General features: G+C 41.9%; 1 protein-coding gene and 1 pseudogene across 1 annotated transcript in view; one reads left to right on the forward strand and one right to left on the reverse strand.

Annotated features, from left to right (window-relative positions):
- Nucleotides 1-1,529: 1,529 nt before the first annotated feature.
- LOC145403628 (dnaJ homolog subfamily C member 27-like) overlaps nt 1,530-18,711 on the reverse strand; it is a 56,936-nt gene continuing 39,754 nt past the window's right edge. Inside the window, exons 5-7 of the mRNA XM_080275307.1 lie at nt 7,976-8,153; nt 7,512-7,690; nt 1,530-5,074 (exon numbers count right to left, since the gene is read on the reverse strand). Of these exons, the coding sequence (XP_080131433.1) occupies nt 4,930-5,074; nt 7,512-7,690; nt 7,976-8,153 (502 nt within the window). The 3' untranslated portion in view covers nt 1,530-4,929. The remainder of the gene's footprint in view (nt 5,075-7,511; nt 7,691-7,975; nt 8,154-18,711) is intronic.
- Nucleotides 11,555-11,673, forward strand: LOC145403854 (5S ribosomal RNA; annotated as a pseudogene).

An 18,711-nucleotide genomic window follows, 5' to 3' on the forward strand; every position in this document is an offset into this window, starting at 1 on the left:
AAACAAATAACTCAAAGTCAAATGGCCACCCCTTACGGGATTATGGCGTCTGGCAATAGATAGATAGATGTTCAGCTCATCATATAATATGCACTTGATGTCTTCGTCTGTTCGGACAAGTTCATCCAAAACCATTATTGTACTTAACACTCTTCAAGAAGAGATGAGTTTGGGGTACACAAATCATGAAGCTTGTATATAAGTTTAATTTCCAATGTATATAATAAAACATAAAAAACATGAACGTCCATTAGTGGGTGAACACTAATTCTCAAAGTTACATAGTAACACTACATAACTTCTAATGTATCCTTAGGCCACACTGTACTTTCAGTTGGCTGATACAGTGCTCCTATGAGCTGCAAGTTAGATATTATGCAATGATGAAATATAATGATTTGCTGTTTCCGTTTTCTAATAATCCCATTTTACAGTCATCCCTTTCCATCCACGTTTTTAACATACACAGTTTTAAATATCCGTGGATGGATATAACAAACTGTTTTAAATATCCGCAGGTGGATACAGTACCGGGGCTGGATTCACTAAAGCATTTTATCTTGTTGAACTCTGCTGACACTTGTCCAGTGCAAATGTAACATTTTCCAGGCACAGTTCATGGCTGTATTGGTGATGGCATTATCCAGTGAATCAAATATAACACTCTTCCTTTTGGCCACTTCATTTATTAATGCCGTTAATTCATCAGAGGAAAAGTTAGGACAGGCTGGGAGTATTTATTTTCTTCCATGTACCCTCGATGAGCTGGTCTAAACTGGTTTGCTGCCCTCCCCCCCTCTCTCTCCTACCCCTCGATGGCCTGGTCTAAACCAGTTTCCTACCCCTTCCCCCTCCCTCTCGTAAATAATACGAAGCAATACACACCCAAATCGCACTGAAATCATACGAGAGTGGCTGAAAGTGTTGTTATATCATATTGTAAATTACTGTGATAAAATACATGTGATTTAGTGATATTTTTGCTATAATCAGAGACGCGAGCATTTTTGGGGTTGCAAACTCTGCAGCAATGCCATGAAATGACTCATGACATTATATCAATATGCTTTATAGAAGTAAGTGGTAATAAAAGTCATTCACGAAGTTTGATAAAGTTTGTAATGATTATCCTCATATCATTACTGTTGTTAAAATCTAATGTAAAACACTGGAATATCATAACAATATCATAAGGGACCGGCTAGAAGTGTTTTATATTTATTATTATTGCAATTACTGTGATGAAGTAATGTGGGTGTAACCCTATTTTGTATGGAAACACAGTTCATGGCTGTTTTGGTGATGGCATTATCCAGTGAATCAAATACAACACACTTCCTTTTGGCCACTTCATTTATTAATGCCATTAATTCATCAGGGGAAAAGTTAGGATGGGCTGAGAGTATTTATTTTTTTTCCACGTACCCTCGATGAGCTGGTCTAAACTGGTTTGCTGCCCTCCCCCCTTCCCCTTTCTCTCTCTGGTCTAAACTGGTTTCCTACCCTCCCCCCCCCTCCCTCTCGTAATACGAAGGAATACACACCCAAACTGCACTGAAATCATACGAGAGTGGTTGAGAGTGTTATTTAATATTATATTGTGAATTACTGTGATAAAATACAAGTGATTTAGTGATATTTTTACGATAATCAGAGAAGTCATGATGCATTTGCTATAAAAAATAATTTTTGCCATGGCAAACTGTGCAGCTGTTATGAAATGACTCATGACATTATATCAGTATGCTTTATAAGTGGTAATGAAAGTCATTCATGAAGTTTGATAAAGTTTGTAATGTTTTTCCTCACATCGTTACTGTTTTGCTAAAGTCTAACGTAAACACTGGAATATCGTAACAAAATCATAGAAGACTGGCTAGAAGTGTTTTATTTTTATTATTATTGCAATTACTGTGAAGAGGTGACATGGCTGTAACCCTATTTTGTATGGAAAAAACCTTGTGATTTGGTGGAAATTTCCACCTCCCTGTGTCAGAGTCAAAACACACCTTGTATCCTCTCAAATCGTTCTCCGTGCTTGGAGTGCCTACAGACATGCAGTTTGTTGCAAACGATAGTAGAAAGATTGATGTTTGACAAAAATTTTAGTTTTCGTGATTCATGATAAGTGGGTTAAAACACGTGTTGAAAACACATAATTTTTTTCCTATTTCTCCCCAATGAGCAAAGTCAGTATGCTGTCATCACAGTCACTGCAGCCAAAGGATTAAGGAGGGTCAAGGGGTGTTTTTAAGGGGGGCAGAAGACATCCGAGGATTTTTAACATAAGCGGGTGTCTCTGTTACCTAATCTCCGTGGATGTTAAGGGTGCACTGTATTGAGTTCATTACAGTACCAAACTACCAGTATCAGAATACAATGACAAATAGAATTCTTGATCCTGAATATAAATTGTACAGCCCTTACAGATTCTATAATATCGGTAGTTTCTACAGTATAAGTAAAAAAACTCTGTATTTACGCTAAAGTAGATTTATATCAGTTCCTGCACTATTTTTTTTCTAAATGGTGACATCTTTTCATACCATACTACCTATCTATCAATAACCTACTGTATATAACTGTGTGTCTGATATAAACTCAAAGATTTTTACTTGACTTACAGCAAGTGTATCTCTTATTAGTTATTTATGAGGTTAATACAGTACGTGAAATAATGTATGACTCAGAACAGTAACAAATGTACTGTATCTTGTTCCATACTCTGGCCCACCCGTTTCTATTTCAAATCACAGTTTCAAAACTGCAAATAATGATGCAATTTACCTCTATGGCAGTGTTAGTGACAACAGTTACATTGTAAATTAAATAATCCATCAATTTGTCAATGGCTTAGCAGCATTTATGTCCCCTAGTTTCTTTGTGTCTCAGGATAAGGTCAAACCAAGATGGTGAATCAGAGGTAACTGTGGACATGTGGGAAAGTGGCAAAGGTTGTCTGAGAGCTTTCGGTACAAAGAATGAGTTCATTTTGTGACGGGGTTGATGGTGAATGTAGAGATTTTCAGGAACAGGGACAGCAAGGCTAAAGAATGAGTACTAAGTAGAAGAACATGCGTGGCGAAATACATCATACCAAAACATGTGTGGCCAAATACATCATACCAAAAACTGATGTCAGGTAACACTGGTACATGGTACAGGCAAGCACTTCTGTAATGCTCCTCATGGGGCAACACTGAATTAGATGATGAAATCTACTCTCCTATCTACACCATTACTATGGGTCTGTTCTTTAAGCGTGAGTGTTGTCATCTGCTAGGGTTGATTTTTTTTTACTACAGTACAGTAATTCCTCACTTAACACTACATGTATATACTTAAAACCTACAATGTTAAGTGTCACTCATTTTAAGTGAGGGATACATTCCAGCAGGAAAAATTATCTTCTCAAATACAGTATTAAAAACTTTATACTCAAGACAGCATGTATCTAAATATATCTGACGTGAATGGGTGCATATGTATGCATCAGAGTGCATAACCAACTTAAAGAATGTGATAAAATAAAATAAATGCCAGTGTGAGTTGTTTTAGCACTGAACCCATAATGCACATCCTGACCAGTCTGCACTTGTTTGGTCCAACATCATGCACTACCAAGGGGTTATGCCATCTAATAATGATACACTTGACACTCATGATTGATTCATTGACTGATTGATTGTAATACATGTATAGTGTGCAGCAGAAGTCCTAAAACCTCTCCTGTTTTTAACAGTCAGCCGCCATGAATCAGCAACCTCCGACATTGACTACTTTATTTCACCATGAATTACGGTATTGTAATCAGTGTTGTTTGCTTTAGATTCACTAGATTACTTTTCGAGTCCATGGAGGAAAAAGTAGGAGGGACATCGAGACTTTTGTTGCTGATAGTAAACTCAAAAGCAATAACTGACTGTCCCCTGGTAGATAATGCCAGCACCAGTGAACCACCAATTTACTGTCAGGTGAAGCAAATTCCAAAAGGAGAGAGTGAAGATGAGTGTACAGGGAAATGTTGGGGAAGACAATGAGATGTGATAAATATAAATAGCCAATGTAATGCATGGCTACAGACTTGACTGATGCCATCGAATCATTATGAGACAGGGAACAGCCCCAAGTACACAAAGTCTAAGTCGAAACTAAACTTTCATACTGTTCTATTACGGTACATATCTCATTACACATCACTGAATTCTTCTGAATAACAATTGTTAGCAACATGCTAAAACCATTCCCATGTCGCTGCACACCTCTATTGTGAAAAATGTATGAAGTGGAAGCATGTTATATGAAGAATTACTCTGTTTACAGCATTATGTGCATGACATTATTCAAAACGTTGTTTATCTTCAACAAAATGTGTAAGTGTGGTTTTATTAATTCATGTATTGCTTCTACACAAATCCTTACTTACACTACTTGATAGAGTCCATCATATTTTGCCTGATTACTCATTGCAATATTATAGTCATATATCACTTCTGTATAGACCTAACACTATACAGCAGTTTCAGTAAAAAGTGTTAATAAGTGATTACAGGCAGCCCTCCACATTCGTGGAATCAACTTTCGTGTCTCACTAATTCACAGATTGCCCCTCTGTGGAGCCAAGACTGAATTTAATGGATATGGTTGTAAGAAGTTAGGATAAATATATAGCTGATGACTTGCCCACACTCACGTATGGGTAAATAATCAGCTGTTTGTGATATTTTATGCTGCTTTCAGGTCCCAGTTATGGTTTATTAGGTACAGTATGTGCACACTTGCTCACTGGGGGTGATTGGCGGCTTCAGAGGTATCTACAGGAGGGTGCACCAAAGATTTGCTGAGGTCTGTGTCCCATATCCCCCGCGAATGTGGAGGGCCGCCTGTACTGGCGAGTGGGAGACCTCAAAACCAATGCAACTATCACTTCTATACAGTAGTTTCGGTCAAGAGTTTCAGTAGGTTATTTCTGGCTTGTGTAAGGGCTTTGAAGGCGTCCTCTGCCCCGGGAGCCTTACATTTATCAGGGTGGACCAGCGCAGCCAGCCGCCGGTATGACTTGTTGATTTCATCCCTGTGGAGACAGAAATTGCAGAGGTCATGGCTCTTCTTTCTGACATGGGAATAATCTACCTGGTTATACATATGTTCCACAGCTCTCTACCTATCCCTCGAAAGGAGGAGGATGGGCTGCAAGAAAAAGGCAACTTCAGCCTGCAGTTCATCAGGTTTACAATGAGACTACTGTCACAACAATAACAAAATCAATTTTGACCAATGACAAATGAATTTATTCGGGTTAGGTGAGGTGTTTTGTACTGTACGGTTTTGAAACATTCAATAACTTCTGTAGCCTAGGATTATCATTTATATTTTACTCTGGTCAACATCAGATGATTCTATTCAGTTTAGGTATGATGTTCCTAGACTTCAGGAGTTAAACGAAGTCAATTCCAACAAGAAATCAAAAATTTCCAGCATTCCCTTACTACAGTTATGTCCTGTGTTCTTCATTTAATTCTTTATGATCTCATTCAGTTTAAGTATGATGTTCCTAGGCCTTAGGGATTAACTTGCTGCGTGCCGGTAGACATTGGACCCTCATGGTGCCGTGGTGCCGGCCAATTTTCGCCCTTTTTTTTTTCTTTGCTAGATAGGTTAGAAATGATGAGAAAACATGGAACAACCATAAAAGTACTCACAGAAGCCATTTAGGTCAATTATGAGATTGATTCTCCCTGAGCATGCAGCTGAAAACTTCGGAGTAAAGCCCGTAGACTTCCCTGCCACAGAGCAAGAGGAGGCAAAAGCTCTGCATTTTCTTCATCAGTAACTATGCTATTAAAGCCAAAGACACTCTTGTTGGGTATATATGACTCATACCTGGCAGGTGAGGCCTAGAGACGTGCGGGAATATCCCAGCCAATTTTTTGGCACCTAATTTGAATTTTCGAATTTTGGCAAATATATCAAATCGCTGACATACATGTACATCACTGGCACTGTCCGCACATACAGGGGCTGATGTAAATGTACGTCACCGGCACGGGGCAGGTTAAAAGAAAATAATCAGTTTCAAAAAGAAATTAACAGTTACCACCATTTCTTTAACCAGCTTTAGTGCAATTATGTCCTGAGTTCTTCATTTAAATCTTTATAAACCTTATGGGGGGGGGGGAATCAACACTACATGAATAACCTTCCTCTACACCTAACAACGTCTACAGCTCCCTGGCGAGAAGACTACTTCCCAAGTGTCCCTGCTTGTCATAAGAGGTGACTACAAGGGGCTTTTTTGTCTCCAATCTTTCTTTCCTTACTGTCCTCTTCTTGTCTGTCCTACCTTTCCCTGATATTTCTCCATTTCTTCCAACCTTTATTTTCCCTTTACTCTCAATAGGTTAGACATTTGGTTTCATGCATTAACCCCTGCCACACTCATCGCCTCATATGAAGCAATATGCAGGCCACCCCTGGCCGCACTCATCGCCTCATATGAGAGAATGGATCTCCGTGCCAAAATTTCAAGCACCAGGAAGCGTCAGTGGTTTCCATGAGAATGTTGACTCTCCCTCTATGCCATCAGAGCAGTTGCCAAGCCCTGCCACACCGCAGTTGTCAAATACTGCATATTTAGTAATTCAGATATGCAGGCCAACACCTGACCTCGCTGATCGCCTCATATGAAGTGATGGATCTCCGCTCTATAATTTCAAGCACGAGGAGGCGTCAGTGGTTTCCATAGGAACGCTGAGTCTCCCTCTATGCCATCACAGCTGTTGCCAAGCCCTGCCCACCGCCGTTGCCAAATACCACATATTTAGTAAGTCAGTTCTTGTTTGTAGCCCAGCAATGGCAGATTCATGCCCCACCTACCTCCCACGGTGCTGGAGACTTATTGCTGCCCTCACACCCACCTGTGAGGTGTAAATTACAAAACAATGAGGGTGATGAAAAGTTTGAGCTCGGACACTTGATCTAATCACAAAAAAAACATTAAAAAAGAAAGTCCCCAAACAATGACTCAGAGAAGGTAATCAGGTTGATATGAATTAGTGCTGCAGGGGTTAATAGCTAGCTTAAGGACCTCCCATTGATGTCAACCCTTCCTGGGTCAAGCTTTTCAATCAACTGGCCAACTGTCACATCATTGCCAAGCTACTTTAATGTCAGGCTGCATCATCACTAAGTCACTTCATCACCAAGCTACTTCAGTGCCAAGGCCATTTCTATGCCAATATCAATTTAATACCAGGACCACTTCAATGCCAAGACATCTACAGTGCCAAGACCAATTCAACACCAGACCACTTTTATGCCAAGACCACTTCAATCCCAAGACCACTTCAACGTCAAGACCACTTCTATATTTCCTTCCTCATTTCTTTTCCATTGTTAGTTATTTTTGCTTTGAATTAGTGCTGTATGGTCTTTGATACCTGATGCAAGGAATCCATTCTTGCTTTCAGCTAACCACATGTACAATTACCAGTGCCTGCAGCAATACCCACTTTGACATGGTTCGGCGGTTGAGTCCCAGCTTGTCATGGTCGTTTGGTGCATGAGTGAGCCGGTGGATGGCTTGAACCACCTCCGGATCCACTTCCCTGGGCTCACTCCCACCAGTGCTGCCCCCACTCACACTCCCACGCATCCCATCTTTCAGTTGCAATGCCTTAACGAATAGTGTCTGTGAACATTAACAAAGCATCCAGTAAAAGTAAAAAACCTACAATAGCAAAAGTTCAATATCCTCAAATACATAAAGTACATGAAAGGCTTGACAGAAAACACTCCTTTTAGTGCAATTATCTAGCAGAAAAAGAAAATCTATACCTACCAGAGAAACTATGTATTCAATACCAATATACAGGCATACATACAATACTTGACTGATATTTTCTAGTTTAATAATTCACTCGGAAAGAAAAATGTATACTGTAACCAAGACGCTCTAATGTTGTCAAATACATACATGGAAGGCTTGATTGACACCAGTACCAAGGGCAGCTGAAGTCAGAACGTGGGGGAGGTGGTGTCTGTCCGCCCAGCCTCGCCCCTCACCTTCGCTCACCTGCCGTCCCCCGCCACTCCCCCCTGTATCCGTCCTTGTCCCACACACCACCACTGCCACACCCCAATCATCAGAAGTTCTTATGGGGAAAGAAAGACAAGGAATGGGGTGCTTACTAAATTAATATGTCCTTTTCCCACAACCCACTCAATGGCTCTTATGAAAGGAAGGCAAGAAATGAACAGGACATTCTGATATACAGTACTGAATCTGTCCTTTTCCCACACACCACTACAGTCACACTCCACTCATTGGATCTTGTGGAAGAAAGAAAGAGGATGGGTTAAACTTTCTGAAATAATATCATAGTAATGAGATTTACGGGGACTTCAAGGGTATGTGAACTATGATATGAAGGCAGTACAATATGCAAATGTAGTGCCCAATCTTCATCCATGATTCATATATGGGTCTAGGTGTGGAAAAATTTCGGAAAGAAGGGTAAGAAATCTCACTATTTCTATAGCCAGATACCTGAATTCCAGGGAGAGCTGCCACAAGCAAATCACTCATCCATGATTCATATATGGATCTAGGTGTGGGAGAATTTTGGAAAGGGTAAGAAATCTCACTATTTCTATAGCCAGATACCTTAATCCCAGGTGGAAGAGCCACAAACAAATCACCTCATGTTATCCAGTCCTTTGACATCAGGTGCTTCTCTCTCCATCCCACCCCACACTAATCCATATACCCCCCACACAGCCTATCTACCTCATCTCTCCCCTTCACCACCTCTCCCTCCACCTCATTCACATATACTCTTTTGGAGAATCTCACTCCCATTTGCTCCACACAGCCACATCATCACACGGGATTCCTCCTAACATGTATGTGAAATTGTGCTATTCTGAAGAGGCAGCATTTATGAGAACATATGTGCACTTCCAAAGGGAACCTCAAGTGGAAGTGAACATGTGAAAACATAAGAAAGGATGAACTACTACAATCTATCTGATGATAGGTGATGGCAACCATTATCCACTCACTGTTGTGGTGCTGCCTACTTCTTTCATCTTTATCATTTCTTTTTCTGTGTCTGCCCTCTTCTCCTATTATTTCTCCCATCCTTCCTGTCACATTTTATTACTCTGCTTTTCACTCTGGGTGACCCTACCATAAGTGATAAGCTTCCCCCACCCCTCCAGAAAACCATTTACAACACTGGGTGGTAACCATATAACCAAGTAATTGGGTGATGTAGAGCCTATTATGGTGCCCACTGGGTGGAGGGACACAAAAGCAACATCCATCTGGGAACCAAACCTCCACACTCTTCCCAGTGTCTCGCAGTGGCTAGACACTGTCAACTCAAGGGAACACCAGCTCACTGCAAGGGATGACCCTGCAGAAGTTGCCTGCCTTTGGCTGATGGGTCTGCCCAACCAGACAGACCCGAGTTACTCAACAAAAACTGATACAGTTCATTTAATGTCTAGCCCTGGATAAGACTGGTCAGATCCACTGAAATGCTAAACAGGACACACCCAATCAGCTACTTACATACTATAAGAGACTCCTAAGACTACTGACATGATTATGGGTGTGGGAAAAATGCCATGGCCATTTGAAATATGGGCGAAGTACAAGAAGTGGTATGGAGAGCTGGCTGGGAGGAAAAACAAAACTTAACAGTGGAACACCCATACAGTGCACTTGCATAACTTAAGCACTACTAACTCGTGAATTATCTAACTCACGGTGTTCTTATCACCAAACTCAAAGAAAATGCTCTAATTCGCATTTTTCCACCAGAAAATGACTTATTTCCAAGGAGATGTTTAACTCACAGTATTGTAGCCGCAACTCACGACTGGAAGCCAATCATATTGATGCACACAGTCCTTGTGATTGTGCACCCAATCAAAACATGCTTTCTCCAACCACGCCACCTACACCTGGTGGCCAGTACTGCAACTAGGCCTACCATGCGGGATTTTTAGTCTACACATGTACATCTACCTGCGAGCTTCTTCCCTGCCTTTTTGTGCTTTCATGCTTTTTTTTTGTGCTTCACCATGGCTGAAAATTAAGCAATGAGTTTTTCAGCCAGGAAAGGACTGAAGCAGAAGTCACCACTGAGCTACCCCCTGAAAATAGAGCTAATTCGGAGGATAGACAACGGCAAGAGGAAGTCCAAGATAGCCTAGGAGTGTTAGGTGAAGTTCTTGCATTTATGGATATGGCCAAAGAAAAGATCAAAGTACATGATAGAAATGAAACAAGGTGTAATGAAATTGCTTTAAATCTTGATAAAGCTGTTGCCTTTTATAAGAAAATGCATGACAGCCGTTTAAATCAGTGTCACCAGCAACTGATCACACACTACTTAGCCCGCCAACAACATCCTGAGCCACAGCCTGGCCTACGCAGATGATGATGATGGCGACAAAGCTTCTGTTATCTCTGCAGCTGATTTTGAGGGCTTTCTCAGTGAGGATGCTGAAGAAGAAGCATTAATGCAGCAGCAGCATGAGGCACCGTAGGCTAGTGTGCCAAAACCGCTACCTGTGTCTCATCGACATAAGCACTGTCATCAGCAGGATTAAGGTAAGTGTTTTTCAGTAGTGTATTGTTTATTATCATACTAGGATATGTAATGTCTTTTAATAGTTTATTATTATTATAAGATATGCAATACATACTTCTGAGACAGGGCATTAGTGTTAAGTGGTGTTAAGAGGGGTTCCGGTAATGCTATTCTAGGCTACCCAACATCATGGCAGACTCAAATATATTTTTCCCCATAAGGTGTGTTTTTTTCTTTAATTCATGGCGTGAGTTCAGCAGGAAATTACCGTGAGTTAGGCGGGTGCAGTGTATTTACATAAGTAATGAATTTAAAATTTAATTACACTTATAGTTCTTCCAAAATATCGAGATCGTTTGGGCGCTGTCCCTCATGGGAATTCCCCTTCACGCGATGCTGCCAAATCTATACCAAAACACATCTCGCTGTCTCATGTCAGCTATTTACTACAGTAATCCCCATACTATCTGGACGCCCACTTTCTGGACACCCCACTTACCAGACATTGTGGGCCTGGACCTTTGGAACCCAAAAAAGGCCAAAAAAAAAGAAAAAAATCCCCCCCAAATCCAAATTTTATCCCACCCATAATTTGAAATTGCCACTCGGCGCCGAACAGCTGTTTACACCATGGCCCCTTCACCCCTTCCCTCCTCCCTCCCCCCTCCTCTGACAAAGGAGGGGGGAGGGAGGAGGGAAATTCCCTGTCACCAACACTCCAACAGTTACTGCCTAACTTCGATCGTGAGTAGATGCTTATCGCAATGGAAGCCACACGTGCTTGTTTTTTGTGAGTAAACAGTGAATAAACCACAATACCTCGCCACTAGACCACACTGGAATTTACAGTGTTGTGCATAGGATTAACTGTGCATAGGATTAACTGTGGAGTGCAGACTGGCAGTTGAAACTGGCATGGTGCAGTTAAGAACAATGTGCAGTGTTAAACAATTATAACTCACAGTGCGTTGAGTACACAGCTTCCCGTCCGATCAGCGAAGTTAAGCAACGTTGGGTCTGGTTAGTACTTGGATGGGTGACCGCCTGGGAACACCAGATGCTGTTGGCATAACGTTCTCCCTACGTGTGAAGTGGGGTTGGTGGGGGATTAGTGCCCCTCCCTGTAAAACAATTAACTCTAAGCCCTTGGCCACCCCGTTTGGGATACATGGCGTCTGGCAATGAATGAATGAATGAAAACAACACTGGATTACTGTACTGTATGTGCTTCAAGAGCATTTTCACCACTGCCCAAGCCTTAGAGAAGGAGGCCACAGATGTCCTGTAAGTACCCTGGCTGAGGTACAGTCACTTCTAATTCCTCATTCTTTGGTTCCTTTTCATTTATTTCATGCTTTATGTCCATTACTGGTGTGAATAGGGTCTTAACCCGTTAACTGCTCTATACAGCCTGGGCTGTTCCGAGTGCGACTGCTCAATACAGCCCTGGCTGCGCAGGTGTATTTCGAATATAGTGCCATGGTGACCAAGGCCGACCCATGCAAGCATGTTTGAGCCTTAAAAAAAAAAAAAAAAAAAAAAAAATCCAATAGGGAATAAGACACTTCGATGTTCATCCATGGCTTTACCAAGGTAAATATTGTACTAATATTTCGTTACTATATACTTTGGCATGTGTTCTCTCAATTCCTAGGACAAAATTTGGCCTTTGGGAAATTTCATTTTTACCCTTATGTCTGCACACCACTGACACCTCCAAAAAACTGCCATGCGCAGTTAACGGGTTAAATAGGTTTAAATAGGTGCTATGCATGTCCAGTAGGGAGTTATTTAGGTGGTTTTCAAAGTTAGGCTGGGTTAGGGTCCTTAAGTACCAGTCCAGGATCCAGGGGCCCACTTTCCGGACAGGACCACGTTCTAGACATGCCTTTGGCTCTATTACGTCGAATAGTAGAGGGATTACTTTCTAAATGAAATTCACTTACAGTATATATATATATATATATATATATATGCACCAGTTACTTCAACAAACAAGGGATGAGGCTATGGCACACCAATGTCTGACTTGGCTCGTATCTCTGACTGGGGTAAAAATAATATGGTTGTTTTTAATGCATCTAAGTCTCAGTTCTTACACCTATCAACCCAACAAAATCTTCCACAGGTATACCCACTAATGTTTAATAATATTCAGCTTAATCCTGCATCATCCTTGAACATGCTTGGGGTTTCATTTACTCGGGACTTATCTTGGAAAGATCATATTACATCTCTTGTAAAATCTGCTTCCATGAGACTGGGTGTGCTAAGCCGACTCCACTCTTTCTTTACCCCTGCACAATTGTTGACTCTATACAGGGGTTTAATCCGCCCCTGCGTGGAGTACGACTCTCATGTGAGGGGAGGCTCCCCACATACAGCTCTTCTCAATAGGGTGGAGTCTAAGGCTTTTCGTCTCATTAACTCTCCTCCTCTTACTGACTCCCTTCAACCTCTGTCTCTTCACCGCACTGTTGCATCTTTATCTCTTTTCTATCACTACTTCAATGGTCACTGCTCCTCTGAACTGTCTGCTTGCATTCCTCCTCCTCTACGACGGGCGCGTAGCACCCGTCTGGCAGTAAACTCTCATCCCTTTTCTGTCCAACTCTCAAATGCAAGAGTTAACCGTTACTCCCAGTCTTTCATTTATGCAACAGGTCAACTCTGGAACTGTCTCCCTCTGTCTGTATTTCCTGCTGCCTATGATCTCCAGTCTTTCAAACGCAGTGTGTCCAGGCATCTCAAAATGATCGGATCTTGAATTTGGCTCTCTATTGTATTTTGTTTTTCTCTTGGAGGGAACTGTAACTGCGGGCTCATGGCCTTTGGTTCCTTCTTCCTCGCATTAAAAAAAAAAAAAAAAAAATGTATATATATGTATATCGTTTCATTTCGTTTTTAAAGGCTCCAACATGCTTGCATGCATCGGCCTTGGTCACCTAATGGCAGCTGTCCATGCTGCATGATCCATTGCAGCCTCCCTGTTCAGTCCCTTAACCCTGAGGTCACAGTTAATGACCTCGTCCCATGTCTTTCTCGGTCTACCCCTCACAACCCCACCCCCAATATTAACACTTCTCATCTTCCTCGCCCAATTATCATCCCCCATCCTCTCCACATGTCCAAACCATCTCAATCTACCTCTCCTCATCACAACACCAATACACTCCAATCCCATCCTATCCCTCAACTCTGCCATCGTAAACCCAGCCTCCCCAGACCTTGCATGCAGCGACGCATTACACATCCACCTAATCATTGTCATTTCTGTACGTCTGAGCCGGTGAATATCCTCCTCCTTTACCGCCCAGGTCTCATTACCATACAGTATTACACTCCTAACACATGCTGCATACAAAGACCCCTCAGCACATAGGGAGAGCCCTCTCAATGTCAGAAGAGGCAACAGCTCCCTGAACCTCTTCCAACCTCTTCTCACCCTTGCCACAGAGCTAGCTCCAGCACACATGTCTCCCAAATAACAAAACTCTTCCACATACTCAAGAGATTCACCAGCAAGTTCAATCCTTTCACGCCTGACAACCTCCACCTGCTCTCCCCGACACGCCGTACATATAAAATCAGCATTATCTCGCAGTCTACCTCTGATACCACTGCATCTCTTGTGCACCCATTTATCACAAACACCGCACAAGATGGAATTACTTCCCACGCCCTTGTGGCAAACAGCACATGGCCACTCTCCCTCGTCTTTGACAGTACCGCCACCAACCCTAGATATCATCACTTTTGTTTTATCTGCATTTACCCTTAAGCCCTTGTGCCCCATACCATCTCTCCAGTTCCTAAACCTTTCCTCCACCTCCCTTTCGTTCTCTGCAATCAACATCAAATCATCAGCATACATCTCCCACAGGAGTCCGTTTCTAAAGTCATGTGAGAGGGCTTCAAGTACCATGATAAACAACATGGGACTCAAAACTGACCCCTGATGAACACCAACATTCACGGAAAACTCATCACTCAAATCTCCATTCACTCTTACCTGGGTGCGAGCACCCACATACATAGCCATGACCACCCTAACCAGCCACTCCTCCAAGCCAAGCTTTCTCATTGCCCACTTCACCACCTCTCTAGGAACTCTGTCAAAGGCCTTTTCCAAATCAACAAAAACAAAATACAGATCCCTTCTCCTATCAATATATTTTTCCTGAAGCTGTCGAACAATGAATATGGTATCAGTGGTCCCCTTACCTGGCATAAACCCAAACTGCATCTCATCAATATTCACTCTTTCTCTAATCATACCTTCTAAAACTCTCTCCATTACCTTCATTATCTGATCTAAAAGCTTTATACCTCTATAATTTCCTTTTTCCAGGGCATCACCCTTCCCTTTATACACATTTACAATTACACTCTTCAGCCAATCATCTGGGATAACACACTCATAAATAATCATATTTATCAGGTCAGTGACTAACCTCACCCCTATATCTCCGGAGGCCTTCAACATTTCGGCAGTCAACCCAGACACACCTGCTGCCTTCCCCACCTTCATCCTGCATATTGCCTCACTCACAGCACCAGCATCAATCAAAGGCCAAGGGCCAAACACTGGATCTGCTGGCTCCAAACCTTCCCTGTCCCAGTCAAACTCCTCATTCAACAACGGGCTATAATACTCTCTCCATGGATCTTTAATATCCTCACTGTTCACCACTACTCTTCCTTCATCATTCTTCACACACTGCTTACCTATAATATCCCGATTATCCCTCTTCATCTGATTTGCCACCTTAAATATCATATTTTTCCTTTCCCCATGATTTAGGTTATCAAGTAAATGTCTCTGTGACTCAGACTTCGCCCTGTATACTTCTCTTCTAGCCCTACGCTTGGCAGCCAAGTATTCCTCCTTGCTACCACCCTTCTTCCATTCCTGGAAAAGCCTTCTTTTCCCCTTAACTGCAGCTTCTACACCCTCATCCCACCACCAAGTTACTCTATGTCTTGGTGGTCCTCTTGTCCAACCACATGTTACATCAGTAACTCACAAGAGATTGTTCTTGAGGACTCTGTACTGTTCATTAACGCCTCTGTCTACAGCGCCCTGTTCAGCCACCACTCTCCTCATCTCGCTATGGAAGGCATCCCTTACTACTTGGTTTTTCAGCTTCCATATTTTCCTCCTAGGTACATAAGTCCTCTTTTTCATCACTCGTTCTTTAAGCATCATATCACAAATCAATAGTTTGTGTTGTTGCACACACTCCTCACTTCCTATAACTTTAACGTCCCTCACTAACCTCCTATCAGCCCTTTTAACCAAAAAATAATCTATCTGACTGCTATTTCCCCCAGACTCATACATAATTAACCTACTCTCTCTTTTCCTAAAACATGTGTTGCACACAATCATGTCCGTTGCCTCCCCAAACTCGAGTATCCTTTCCCCTTCCGCATTTCTTTTGTCTCTCTCTCTCTCTCTCTCTATATATACTGTATATATATGAGGCCCCACGTGCAAGAGTATACCCATGCGCCACCTTGTCGAAAATTGAGATAATGCTATCCCACAGTCCCTCAGAGTATGTACTTTCATGTGGACTTGGTGGATGTGATGTATGACCCAAGACATAAGGGCGAAAACCCATAAAAATAACATTGGGTTTACATCGCCAACCTTTATCAAACGCTTTTCGCCACTATGTTGGAGCAAGAGTATACCCATGCGCCATCCTCACAGAGAATGGCTTCTCAGCGCGCCATTTTATGCGTGCAGTAGTGTTAACAATCACCAAGGCGATGAGGATAGTCTCATCCCAAGCCTTTTTGCTGTGCTGTAGAAATACTAATGCTCTCGTCCCAAGCTTTTTCTGGCTGACCAAGAGGTGTGCACACCCTGTTGTGTGTGTCATAACCTACGTAATTTCGGTGGTTATAACATCACAGCACTCTACAGACATTCAACTTCTTCTTACAACATAAAAGAACTCACTAGCTATTGTCCTGCGGTACTAGTTTATGCATAAAAGTAGCAGCATTGTATGCTGTCGATTTTTTTTTTTTTTTTTTTCCGGTAAAAACAATAGTATCTTTACTAAAAAGTTTTTGGATAAAGTACAGACAATCAGCTTTAAGATGATGTAAATCCCATTATCCTAGGTATAATAGCTTTTGCGGTATCGTTCTTCAAGGTTGTAAAAACTTTAAACGTGATTTCTGCCACTTTTAAAAAATGGCGCATGGGTATACTCTTGCACGCAGGGCCTCATATATATATATATATATATATATATATATATATATATATATATATATATAATTCTCTAATAAGGCTATATAGTGTAAGAAAATGCCTATTGTTTTTAATAATAACAATGACTTCTTATAAATACAACACTTGGCAACGTTGCTTTCCAACACTGTCATGCTTGTAGGTGAGTCAGTGAGGGTAGGTCAGGTGTCCACAGGTCACTTCCTCTCTGACTGTCATCAAAGATGGAAGCTCATACCCCTACTACTTGCCTTCGTCTGCTCCACAGTCAAGAAAAAGAATTTATTTACAGCATAAATAAGTATTTTTTAAAAGAGAAGGCAAACAGAGGACCTATAATTGAACCCGTAAAAGCTGTTGCTCGAACAGCAAAGGCCACCAACGTGAGCAAAGTAACAATCAGACGAATTTGCTCTTCCTTCAATCAAGCTCACATTATAATAATTCATAAAACAGTATAGACTTTTTATAAAAATAAATCTCCATAAAATGAAGATTTTATATGCAGAGAGAGAGAGAGAGAGAGAGAGAGAGAGACAGACAGACAGACAGACGGACAGACAGACAGACAGACAGACAGACAGACAGACGGACAGACAGACAGACAGACAGAGACAGAGACAGACAGACAGTCAGGAGGTTTTTCCTCAAATTCTAATAATTCATAAAAACGTATAGACTTTTTATAGAAATAAATCTCCACAAAATGTTGATTTTATATGCAGAGAGAGAGAGAGAGAGAGAGGTAGTGAGCTGGGAGTGAGGGTTGTCCCTTGAGGTTTGTCTCTAATCTAATAATTGGCCCAGTAGAAACTGTGGCAACATCGCACATAGGGGAATTCCCATGAGGGACAACACCTAAACGATCTCGTTATTTTGGAAGGACTATAGCTAGTCAAGTATTGAATTTTCAGTGTCACTAGGAATTTTCCTCAAGGACTGGACAAACAATATGAAAGTACCTGACATGAATTAGGTATCTAATACTGTGTGTGTGTGTGTGTGTGTGTGTGTGTGTTCTTACCTAATTGTACTTACCTAATTGTATCTTTACAGGAATGAGTCAAGCTCGTACTGTCCCGTGTCTTAAACCATATTTATTGTACATATCCTTAAATTTGTGAATTGTTTGCGGATGTGATAGGAAGCGTTATGAGGAACACACTGAGGTGGTTTGGCCATGTGGAGAGGATGGAGGGTGAAAGACTGACGAAGAGAGTGTATGTGAGTGAGGTGGAGGGGGGAGGAGGGAGGGGGAGGCCGAGGATGAGATGGAGGGATGGGGTGGAGAGGTATATGAGAGAGGGGGGTGTGAGTTGGGAGCGGGGCAGTGAAATGGCGGGGGACAGAGCAACGTGGAGGCGATTTGTTTGTGGCCACCCTGAACGGGATTGAGGCGTCTGGCAATAGATAGACAGAATATAAATATATGGCTCGGTCGGTAGAGAGGTGGCCTGTGGCCTACCGGACCCAGGTTCAAATCCCCATTGGGGAAGGGAACAGTTGAAGGATTTTAATTTCATAACAAGCAGACTTTACTGATCTACCAGAACACCCGCCGACATGTCATAAAAATACCCCCGCTAATACTAATACACCAGTCCTGTATGAGACAGCCTTAGCATGTATTCAGTATGGACGGTGGGTGTTAGCGCCAAAGTGGTGACATGTAGAGGTGTATGATATATAGGAGGACTACTGGGCCTTGGGACCAGGCTGTGAAGCCTATGCCCAGAGTCAGCCCCATTAAAAAAAAAAATAATAAAAAAAATAAAAAGAAAGATGAACAACAACAGATGACGATACATGTTCTGGTTGCCTTTCCACCAGTTCAACTCCTGACAGTGTGGTTAAAGT

Source organism: Coenobita brevimanus, chromosome 61 (genome assembly GCF_032717465.1).
Source record: "Coenobita brevimanus isolate Jiangsu-jjx chromosome 61, ASM3271746v2, whole genome shotgun sequence".
Lineage (NCBI taxonomy): Eukaryota > Metazoa > Arthropoda > Malacostraca > Decapoda > Coenobitidae > Coenobita > Coenobita brevimanus.